We start from the raw sequence: 12,945 nt of genomic DNA, 5'->3' as shown, positions 1-12,945 counted from the left end.
AATTTTCAAAACGCTTGAACAAATATCTATTTATTTCTTATAAGTAGTCCAATGCCAAGTTTCATAAAGAACCATCGATTTATCTTCGACAATGACGATCTTCCATATAAAGTTTCATCCCCTATTTCACCCCTCACAGGAAGAGTTTTAAAGACGCGCGAACAAATATGTATTTATCTCTTAGCACGTGCCCAAATGCCAAATTTCATAAAGAACCGTCGAATTATCTTCGACAATGACGATCTTCCATATAAAGTTTCATCCCCTATTTCACCCCCTCACAGGAAGAATTTTTAAAAACACGCGAAAAAATATCTATTTATCTCTTATCACGTACCCAAATGCCAAGTTTCATAAAGAACCATCGATTTATCTTCGACAGTGACGATCTTCCACATAAACTTTCATCCCCTATTTCACCCCCTCACACGAAGAATTTTAAAAAACGTGCGAACAAATATCTATTTATCTCTTTTCATGTGAAAATGCAAGTTTAATAAAGATTCATCGATTTATTCATCAATAATGACGACCTTCCACATAAACTTTCATCCCCTATTTCATCCCCTCACAGGTCGAATTTTCAAAAAAGCTCAAACAAATATAGACTTATTTCTTATTAAGTGCCTAAATGCCAAGTTTCATAGTTTTATCTTTGACAGCGACGAACTTCCACCATATAAACTTTCATCCCCTATTTCAACCCCTTAAAGCCTCTTTTTCGCGATAAAAGGTAGCCTATGTTCTTTTCCAAGGTCTATTCTATCTCTGTACCAAATTTCATCAAAATCGGTTCAGCGGTTTAGGCGTGAAAGCGTAACAGACAGACAGACAGACAGACAGACAGAGTTACTTTCGCATTTATAATATTAGTATGGAAGTATGGATATAGTAGGATAAGTAAGAAAAATCTGAAAATCATAATTTTTCATGTCTGACTGTCTATGTTAATAAGCCATTTAAAATGACCCCACATTGCGTACATTTTGCTTGTGAGCTTGGCTCTGCTAACACTTGATATTCATAAATACCTATGCACGGAACCTTGACGCGCGAGTTTCGAGTCGATTTAACCGGTTTTAAGAAGAAGAAGAAGAATTAAAAAAACGCTCGAACAATTATTTATCTCTTATCACGTGCCCAATACCAAGTTTCATAAAGAAACATGGATTTATCTTCGATAATGACGACCTTCCATATGAGCTTTCATCCCCTATTTCATCCCCTCACAGGTCGAATTTTCAAAAAAGCTAAAACACATACCGACTTATTTCTTATTAAGTGCCTAAATGCCAAGTTTCATGGTTTTATTTCCAACAGCGACGAACTTCCACCATATAAACTTTCACCCCCTATTTCAACCCTTAATGCCTTTTTTTCGCGATAAAAGATAGCCTATGTTCTTTCCCATGGTCTATTCTATCTCTGTACCAAATTTCATCCAAATCGGTTCAGCGGTTTTTGCGTGAAAGCGTAACAGACAGACAGACAGACAGACAGACAGACAGAGTTACTTTCGCATTTATAATATTAGTATGGATTTTATCCCTATCCCGTGGAATATCGGGATAAAAAGTAGCCATGTGTTATTCCAGATGTCCAGCTATCTACATACCAAATTTCCTGATTCTAAACCCAGCGGTTATTAGTTCGAGATTTTATCCCTATCCCGTCATCGGGATAAAAATTGTGTTTTAATCCAGGTTATAAACTAACTTTTTGCAAAATTTCATTCAAATCCGTCTTGCTGTTTCAGCGTGAAGAAGTAGCAAACATACTCACTCACTCACAAACTTATTCGCTCACTCACTCACTCACAAACTTTCACATTTGTAATATTGGTAGGATAGGATAGGATTAGTAGGATTATTCGTCTAGGTGCTCGTAACTCCGTATTAATGCAAGACAAACGCCACGGGAGGTGGTTAAAAAACCGGCGAAACGTGAATCGGACTGGTACGCCGAAGGTTCCGCATAATTTGCCATGGTCACTGGCCATCATCATCATCGTAATGTCAGCCATATGACACCCACTGCTGAACATAGGCTGACCCCATAAACATCCCGTTGCTTGGGTTGGAAGCGGCCTAAGGCTTGAATCAGGTCACAAAGTAGATGAGCATCTATAAACATCCAGTGTTAGCAGAGCCCCACTCCTAAGCAAAACGTAGGTATATACGTATTGTGGGTCCTTTCAGATGACTACTGACAAAGTTAGACAAGACAAAAGAAAGACAAATAAAATAAAAAAAACAAATCCTTTCACTTTTTTATCTACTTGCGACATTTGAAAAGAGTACTTTCTACTCAAACGTCTATAGCCTAAAGCTACTACAGATAACAACTTTGTCGTACCTACAGTCAAGTGCAAAAATAAGTATCTATTCGAACCACTCAGAAATATGTTACAACTGCATTATTGCGTCGAAATAAGAGTCTTTGGTATTAATTTTTTAAACTTTGAATAAGTTCATATTTCTAACTTAAGTTCACCATCCACGAGTTACAACGTACATACTACTGTCCGTCCACAGTAAAGCACTTGTCCCACCGCCGACGATGAGCGAGAAGCGAGTAGAGCGAGTAACTAGAAACGAGTGGGTTTGTTCGTTTCTTGAGCGGGAAAATAGTCGATAGCCAATCGTTTCCTCGCTGGCGGTGAGACAAGTGCCTCATGTTGTACATAATCAAAAAAGACAAACAGATACGTAAGTCTTATAACTTAACGCATAGATATATTGAAACGGAAATCCCATAAAATCATATAATTTCACTTGCCAAAGCCATTTATTTACTAAAAACGATGGCCCAATAGTTCCTTACATCCACTCTAAAATAAATAAAATTAAAAAGTTATTGAATATATTATTTTTACACATGACTGTACCTACTATTTTTTTCATTTGACGAACTTTACGAATATTTCTGAGAAAAATCTTTTTTTGTCCCCAGTTGGTACCGCGAGAGCGCGGGCGGCGTGCTGCGCGAGTTGCGCGACGGTGAGGCCGGCGGGCGCTACACGCGTGCGCACGACGCGCTGGGCGTGCGCCGCGCCGACGTGCAAGATGGCGGCCGCTGGGCCTGCCGCGCCGCCAACGCGCACGGACACGTCACGCTGCGGTTGCAGCTCAACGTGCGCGCGCATCTGACGACGCACGTGCAGCCACACACACAGGTGAGAACGGAGACGCCATATTACAAGATGGTGACCGCACGATAGATGCGCACGGATACATCAACATTGCGGTTGCAACTCAATGTCCGCGCGCATCTGACGACGCACGTGCAGCCACACACACAGGTGAGAACGGAACGGAGACGCCATTTTACAAGATGGCGACCGCACGATAGGCGCGCACGGACACATCACGCTGCGGTTGCAGCTTAACGTCCGGCGTCCGCGCGCATCTGACGACGCTCGTGCAGCCACACACAAAATCGCCTAGAATGGTGTAATAGTATCAGGAGTATTCAAGGGATTGATTGATCGAAGCGCCGTTTTTAAGTTGTGAATGAACTGCATGCATCTACGTCTTTGACAATGGTTACCGCAATATGTGCCAAAATGACAATCTTGGCACACCATTAGCAGTAGATTAGGTACTAAACGCTTTCCTTTAAGTACATATTTTGATTTCTCTCAGATATTGGATACTATCTTGCCGATTCTGCCTTTGGAAACTGCAAAAACAGCAAGTTTATAAAAACCCAAAAGACGCAGAAAGCATTGTGATCCTGCACTACCATGGATCAGTATGGATTTGGCATAATCCTTGGTGAAATTCACGGAAAATTGTGAAAGAGCGCTTTTTGTTGATACTTATTCGTTTTAATGTACTTAGTCCGGTAAAGATTAAGAAGACGTGGTGGCCTAATGGTTTGACCTATGGCCTCTCAAGCAGAGGATCGTGGATTCAAATCCGGGCTCGAATCTCTTCGTTTTTCGAAATTCAAGTCCGAAATTACATTTGCAATTTACCCACAAAGTTCACCTCAGCTAACTCTGCAAAGCAATTCAATGGTAAGGTGTGGAGTTCCTAATCCGCATTGGGCCCGCTTGGGAACTGCAGCCAATACCGTCTCATTCTGGGAGGACTGTTGTAGTCGGCGGTGAAACGTAATAAGTTATGAAAGAGCATGAAATCTTTCATTCGCGATTCAACTTATTTATCTGTAATGAAAATGTCTGGTCTTAACGATATTTTATTCATAAAGCTTTTTAATTATATTTCGTCGCGGGCTTAATAATACCACTGGGATGTAGAAAATGTTGTTTTAAATGTACCGGCTGAATTAAAAAGCCAGGTTATACGTAATCAAGTAGGAATATTTAGTTCCATCTTGAAATCTTCTTTTATTTAATCGGGTATAGGTCAGTACCGTTTCGTCATAAAAACAGCTGGTCTAAATAGTAAGTGGTCTAAGTAGCAAGTGGTCTAAGAAGCAACTGGTCCTAACCTGTTTGTTAGACCACTTGCTGTTTACACAACCCGCTTTTTAGACAAAGTAACACTTACCAAAAAAATATATATAGGTAGGTACAGAAGATTGAACCATAGGGAAAAAGACTGTGGATGAACATTATCGGGGTCACGATCTTCAACATTGGGTGACCGACTGAGAGAGATTATTAAATAGAAGTAGCAAACTTTTTGGCCACAATAAGACAATCATTTTTTTTTTCTTTTTATTATCCAAATGATACCCAATTTTGCTGGTTTTGAATATAATAATTATTCTTTCGTGCAACTCCTTTTTTGTGACATCTCAATGTAATCAATTGAGAATTAAATTTTATTATTTGTGATAAAATCGGGGCGGAAAACACGGGAAGCATATATTTAAACACGTTCGTATGGACTTCGGTAACTTCGATGTTCTGAAACAATGACGATTTATATTATAACAGTTGCCTGCCATTTCGTCTGAAAAAAAATCCCGCCAGAAGTGAGCAATATTCCGCAGTAAAAATTATGAGCAATTAACGGATTCTAAACAAAACGAGTTATAATATGACACTGAGTTTCAAAAACTATGCGACTAACTAGATACTTCTATAATACAAGAGTTGTAGGAAGGGAGAGATGGCGCTGTCGCCAAAGAAACATAAGCTCCGCAATTTAATTTCATTTAAATAGTTTTTACGTATCATTCTTTCAAAAATTCATGTTATAATAGTGTAAATAGTTGTAATAAACCAGTGTGAATGTTATCTTTTCTAAAAAACAATTCAGTGCAGAGATAAATAGCGATCGTAACTATAAACGATTCTGTTTTGAAAACCTTAGATTCCATTTAGAACGATAGTGAGAATACGAAACAAAGTGCAATTATCTGAGTGTTAGCGTGTTAGTGAAACCAAAATAAAAAAGAACACAGTTTTGCCGAAATTATAACCAAAAACAGTGTATGAAAAAACGTTATAACGCGCCAAACAATTCAAAAAGCGCGCGAGCCGCGGCCGAGGATTTCCAGGAATCGACGATTGCTCGCCCGTGCTTTGGATTTTTCGTGGAATCTGATCAGCTGATTTTTGTTTAGTTAGTTCAATAACCCTAGCTTATAATTTCACAAGACTTACGATTTGAATATTATTCTTTTTTGGTTTTGTTTTTACCCGATTGCACTTAAAAATGGCGCCAACAAGTGTTTGTGCTGGCTGTAGAACTCCGTTTCAAAGAAAAAATGAATATTTGTGTTGCTGCAAATGCAAATTAAAATATGACTTAGATTGCGCAAACGTGGAGTTTAAGCGCTATATGATTATGAACTCTCAGCGGAAAAATACATGGGAATGTCCAGAATGTTGTTGCAAAAAATCTAAAATTGGAAATGTCGATACACCAGTACGCTCTTCAGCTGTTGTTATCGAACCATCGAGCTCTGACACAGAGACTGCGGATTCTGAAAGTTTAACGTCGAAAATAACAATCAGAAAGAGACGAATATCCACTAATAAAACTGCCGATTCTGACGACGAGTCTAGCATCCTAGGAAATACAATAGCCACCGAAAACTACTTTCAAAGTAACCAACGACCTTCACAAGATCTGCAAAACCAAACAAATACGATTACAATAGAACAATTTGAAAAATTATTGGATATGAAGTTGGAACAAAACAAATTTTCGTTAGTCAATGAAATAAAATCTGCAATAATGTACGAACTTGGAAATGAACTAACAAAACTGAAACAAGAAATGTTACAAAACAATACAGCCTTCACAAAGGAGCAAAGTGATCTGAGCCAAGAAATAAAGAAAATAAATAAGCAAATTAATACATTGGAAATTGAAAATAAAAAACTCAAGATGGCAATAGATGAGCTTCAACAACATATAACCTCTTCTCCAAAGACCATTATTGACACAAATAAAACTGAACGTAACACAATAAAAAGTGAAACGAGCAAAAAGATTGTTCTCTACGGCTTGATAGAACCAAATTGGGAAACAGAACACGACTTATATAATGAGATTGTTCGAATTTTTCAAGATCTATATAACGTTAACTTAGCCGGCTACGTAGAGGATGTGGTGAGGATAGGAAGAAAAAGTTCGCGGAGACCAATAATTATAGAATTGTTAAGCAAAAAGATGGCTAAGTACCTTATACAGAACAGCCGTAACTTCAAAAACACTGGACTGGCCATTTCAGAATTTCTGGATGAAAAGTCAATACAAAATCGAAGAAATATGAGGAATCTACTTGTAGAAGCAAGGAAAAACGGACACCATGCTGTAATAAGACAGAATAAATTGATAATAGATGGCAAGATTCATAACAATACCCATTCTACTTCAAACTCCACCGAAGAAAATTTATACAGTCGAACTGAGCAAACTAAAGTTCTAAAGCAAAATGATCAAAGAGGGGTCGAAAACTTGTTGAACAATACCACTAACAATGGGATATACACGCAAAGCAGCAGCACGTATAAGGAACCTTCTGCTAAGCATACTTTTCGTGAATAACTTCAAACTATTGTATCAGAACATTCGTAGTATAAGACATAAACGGCACTTGTTAGAATCTGCCACAGAACTGGAAAAAGATTTACACGCAATCTGTCTAACAGAAACTTGGATAACACAACCTAAGATTGATCTCCTAAAACTGGACGGATATAACGTAGCTTCATCCTTCTGCCGAAGCAACTATGAAGGTGGTGGAGTGAGCATTATGTTAAAGGATAATGTTGTTAGTGTAGAGCGTAAGGATATCGTGAGCATGTCAACAGAGTTTATATTTGAAACATGCGCTACCGAAATTCCTCATCTAAATTTGCTAATTATTGTTATTTACTGGCCTAGTAAAAATAGGCAAACAGAAATATTTTATGATTCGCTGCAAAAACTCCTACAAATGTTAGCTATAAAAGATAGTAAAAAAAACATAATTATTGGAGGAGATTTTAATGTTAATGTTTTAGAAAAATCTTTAGCAACCTCAACTCTGTTAAATGTAATGCGAAGCTGTAATTTCAACCAGCATGTAAACGAACCAACTAGAATGACAGAAAATAGTGCCACATGTATAGATTTAATATTTACCAATTTCCAAGACAGAAGTAATAATATAACTGTAAAAGAATATGGGTTTTCCGATCATAAGGGAGTACTCCTTAATATTCCACATGTAAAGAGTAAAGAAAGAAACGTTTGGTATACGACTAAAAGAAAATTTACCGACATAAACATTCTAAAATTCAAATCCGAACTTGCTAAAATAAATTGGAGCTCCATAATAAGCTGCGACAAAGATTTAAATGAAAACTTTACATGCTTTCTGAATATCCTAAACAGTAAACTAGATATATGTATACCGCAGGTTAAAACCAAACTAAAAAACCGCAATTATAAAAATTGGCTTACTACTGGAATTAAAACATCGTGTAAAAATAAACGTCTTCTAAAAATTCTCATTACTAAATCAAATAACCCCATTCTCAAAAATTACTATAAACAATATGAAAAGTTATTAAAAAAAATAGTAGAAAAATCTAAAAAACTTCAATACATTAAAAAAGTAAAAAAAATCAGATAATATAACTAAAACTATGTGGCATATAGTCAAAGAGCGAACCAATAAACTTCCAAGAAAAGTAAAAGATAATATAAAATTAAAAATCCAAAATGTTGTCACAGAAGATCCCAATGCGATTGCGAATACTTTCAATAAGTTCTTTATATCAGTGGGGGCAGAAGACGGCAGGGACCGCGCTCGCGGCCGCCCGGCGCAGGCGCCCACTGAAAATTCCATCTATCTGCGGCCCGTGGAATCTAAAGAGGTCTATCATATTATCCGTAATCTTAAAAACAAACGTAGTTTTGGCTATGATGAGATGCCACCAATTCTAATAAAAAAATGCGCAAAAGAATTAGTTGAACCTTTGACCATTTTGATAAATCAGTCTTTTTTGGAAGGAGTATTCCCGGACCCACTTAAGATATCTATTATAAAACCTATACACAAAAAAGGATGCCGATTAGATTGTAATAATTACCGCCCAATAGCTCTCTTGTCTACCTTCTCAAAAATAATTGAAACTGCGATGTCTTCACGTCTTTACTCCTTCTGTGAAAAATATAGCATTTTTTCAGAAAGTCAAAATGGTTTTAGGAAAAAACGATCAACAACACTACAGTATACAGTATATAAATATGTAAATAAAATATTGAATATAATTAATCAAAAACAATATGCAGTAGGTTTAATGCTGGATATGAGTAAAGCATACGATAGGGTTTCCTACGATATTTTATTGAGTAAACTTCATAACATTGGAGTGAGAGGAATGGCACATGATTGGTTTGCATCCTATCTTAAAAACCGGATACAATACGTCGAGGTTGAGCATTACAACTTTACGACTGGAATGATTACAAAAACAAGATCATTTAAAGCAGAAATAAACAAATCAATACCACAGGGAAGCGTTTTGGGATGTCTATTATTTTTAATATATATAAATGAGCTACCTAATGTGATAGATTCGCCAAGCATCCTGTTTGCGGACGATATATCTATAGTTTTTCCATGCTCATCCAGCCTGACGGCGAATATTAACTTAGAATGCATCCTTAATACAGTAATTTCCTGGTTAAGTGATCATAACTTAGAACTAAACCTAAAGAAAACCAAAATTATGCAATTTCGACCTCACCAAAAGCAACCATTAAAAATAGATTTTTGTTACAATAATTCAATATTAGACACTGTAGACCATTTTCCATTATTAGGCTTGAATATAGATACACATATAAACTGGAAAAATCACATACAACAAATTGCTAGTAAATTGAATAGGTTTACTTACGCGCTGTACGAATTGAAAAGAACTACCGACACTAAAACTGCAACCTCCGCCTATTATGCGTACGCACACGCTTGGCTGCGGTATGGGATAGTTCTTTGGGGAAACAGCACCAACTCTAACAGTCTTTTCATTTTACAGAAAAAATGTATCAGGATTCTCGCAAATATAAAAGCACGAGTCAGCTGTCGACCATTTTTTAAAAATTTAGGAATATTAACCTTACCCGGATTATATATTTTAGAAATTTGTACATTTGTTAACTCTAACTTAACTTTCTTCTCTCTAGCTAAAGATCATTTCACCCGACCGCATAATTTACGATATCAAAACCGATTAGCTTTGCCAACCTCTACCTTGAAAATATTCCATTCCGGGCCTTATGCGATGTGCATCAAAATATATAATAAAAGTCCAGATTTAATTAAAAGCTTAAAAGGTCAAACATTTAAAACTGCACTTACTAAATACCTTGTAGAAAAATCCTACTACACTTTACAGGAATTTTTAGAGGATAAGCACTAGCCAGCACTATAAGAAAGTGTACAATTATTAATAATATCTTGTGTTTTACTAAAATTGTTATGTTGACTATGTTTTTAGCTAAGTTTAAGTTTAAGGTACGAGCTCATATCCATATCTGCGCTCATAAGTTTAAGGTTTATTTTAATAATAGCATTATTGCAGTGCCCTTACAGGGTTTGATTCAGTATTTTGTATTGTTTCAAAGCAAATAAATGAGTTTGAGTTTGAGTTAATTGATGATGCTGATCTGACAACAGCTTCAACTCCGTCGGTGTCGTTCATGCGCTCGCAAGTGGCTTACGTAGTCAATCTTTTAGAGAAGATCCTCACACAATATTTATGAATCATGAACTATAATTATGAGCCTGCACAAAGTATTTATCACTTGACTCAATCAATTGACAAACATTCACAAAGTTTCCCTTTTCTGATCTCAGTAGGATTCGCTTATTTTAAATTATCTAGTAGGTCAAAAAGATTAAACTTCTTTATTAAACCTAAACCTGACAGCGTAAAGTTATCTTCACCGGCCGGGGCAGATATTTGTGTGAATAACACGAATTTATTGAATCAGGCGTTACTTTGCGGAGGTCCATATCAATGAACTAAAATAATTTCCTTGCTCACCCGCGACCTTACGATTGCTAAGCTTATGCAAAATATGCGTGTTCATGCAGTTCCTCCACCTCCACACTGTAAGAACACACACAAATCACACAAACCCATCTATCACCACCACCACACTACACTGACGCGTTTCGAACTCAAACAGAGCTCATCTTCAGAGTGACACAACCGTACACCATGCTACCAGTTGTGTCACTCTGAAGATGAGCTCTGTTTGAGTTCGAAACGCGTCAGTGTAGTGTGGTGGTGGTGATAGATGGGTTTGTGTGATTTGTGTGTGTTCTTACAGTGTGGAGGTGGAGGAACTGCATGAACACGCATATTTTGCATAAGCTTAGCTATCGTAAGGTCGCGGGTGAGCAAGGAAATTATTTTTAGTTCAATCACACGAATGTTTGTTCTCGGGTCTTGGATGTTTAATATGTATTTAAGTATGTATTTATCTATATAAGTATGTTTATCCGTTGCCTAGTATCCATAGTACAAGCTTTGCTTAGTTTGGGACTAGGTCAATTGCTGTCAAGTGTCCCATGATATTCATTTATTTATTTATTTATTTACCATTACACGGTGCATTTGTACAAAATGCGCTCCCCGTAACATTATACTGGATATAACATACTTGTTTGAGCTCTCAAATAAACGAAACAAACGACAAAACCCAACTGAATAAAATCCCATTCCGAGTTCCCAAAGGTTAATAAATAAGAAATTTAATATTGCTTTGTCGTCAATATAGAGCATTTGGGACAAACAATATTGCCGTCAGCATTAAGCGGGAAATTGTAATTCGAATTAGATTACACCAAGTTACCCCCTGATTGGCTTGGTGGGGATAAGACGGGGTTCATTCGGTTTTAGACGATATTTGCTGCCTCTTGCGCGTTTTCTATAACGTCAACGTTTATAATCAATGCTTATAAAAGAGCAAAACTTTAAAACTCAGTTTATAAGCTAAAACATAGTTCAATAAAAGAAAGATAGGAATCACCGTCGTCGGTCGGTTATAACGTGGATGACGATGATGGCGATGATGACGATGATGATAATGATATGATGATGATGATGATAAAAGAGTAACGTAACTGACTGGCAAACAATGCACAGCCTAAACTTAAGGTAAAAATTTAAATTTAACAAACATGTAATAAATATGTTTGTCAAAATCCTTTAGAATCATGGTAGGCACACTGACAAGGGACTTTCCAAACTTTTAACGAGACAACAAGAGCAAAGCTGCAGGATAACACTAGAGTCCCCAATAGCTCAAGACATGTTAACAACATGTATAATAAAAGTCAACATTTGTAGGTTCATAAAACGAACAAAAGTAACAATTCCAACATTATTCTCGTCAGAAAAAATGTTTTTGACAGGCTGCGGAAGGGTGGAGTAAGCAAACCTCCCGAGAGGTAACTAATTTGTCCCTTCCGTGACCCGTCCGGGCTGGAGGGTCAAATGATGATAATATATTTTCGTTCTTTTTTGTACATTGTGTTAGTAGAATTTTTCTTACTTCAAAACTTTTTTTGGTGTGTTTGAAAATCAAACTGGTTAATATGACGACTTTTCATTCGAGCGTAAAACCATCAGATCAGAATAGTGTCATCTTTGACGAAGACTATTTATTAACCCTAGTTTTCTTCATGAAAAACCTGTTGCCGAATTAAACAAGCGTATATTGCACCCGAACCAGCTAGCAAGCCGTTTTAAAGCACTTCCCAGAAGTCACTTTAATTAAAACCCACGTCCATAAACCATATTAAACTTGAAACTTAACAGTGCATTTTAAGGTCTTAAATTGAAGTTTCTCAACTTTGCGCTTTGACAGAGATGAATATGGAAACGCGTCGACCCCAAAAATAATGGAATATAACCAAACTTAAAATGTTTTTAAATATATTTCCGCGCGGCTTCCATTTTGCGGTAATGGCGGGCGCGGTGACCGTAACGTCACAGCAGACCCGCTTGTGATTGGGTGATAAAGCAGGCTCCTAATTGGCTGAAAGTGCACATTGTATTTTTTAAATGTCCGTATGCAATTTGTGACTTAATTAATATAACTTGATTAATATTCTATCATTTTGATCCGTACTTATTCGATAAGAAACTCTTTTATTATGAACGAGGCCTATGTCCAGCAGTGGACGTCCTACGACTGATATCATGATGATGATAATGATCTTTTGATTATTAGGCGTGGTTTTCGTTTAAAGGCACTAATTCCTCGGAAAGGACATTGAGATATAAGTTTAAACTCTTCAACTTAAAGGACTCTCGATCGTGAAAAGGATTTTTTAATTCTGTTGAGAGTAAAAGTTTAATAAAAACGTTATCTTCTTAGATATTAATAATTTCATTACACAACAGCTGCAAAGACTACGTAGGTGAAGATAAGGACTAAAATTGCTTTAACGTGCCTTATACGTAAGCTTCAGAATATTACTTTCCACGGCGAAGTAATTTTACGCTTTATT

At 36.7% G+C, this 12,945-nt stretch overlaps 1 protein-coding gene across 1 annotated transcript in view; it reads left to right on the top strand.

The window, feature by feature from the left end:
- LOC141437656 (cell adhesion molecule Dscam2-like) overlaps positions 1-12,945 on the top strand; it is a 222,385-nt gene that overhangs the window by 180,906 nt on the left and 28,534 nt on the right. The window contains exon 8 of the mRNA XM_074101109.1: positions 2,953-3,175. Coding sequence (XP_073957210.1) covers positions 2,953-3,175 — 223 coding nt within the window. The remainder of the gene's footprint in view (positions 1-2,952; positions 3,176-12,945) is intronic.

Source organism: Choristoneura fumiferana, chromosome 18 (genome assembly GCF_025370935.1).
Source record: "Choristoneura fumiferana chromosome 18, NRCan_CFum_1, whole genome shotgun sequence".
NCBI classification, from domain to species: domain Eukaryota; kingdom Metazoa; phylum Arthropoda; class Insecta; order Lepidoptera; family Tortricidae; genus Choristoneura; species Choristoneura fumiferana.
The sequence above is the reverse complement of the archived record's forward strand: the minus strand, read 5'-3'. Positions and strand labels throughout refer to the sequence as shown.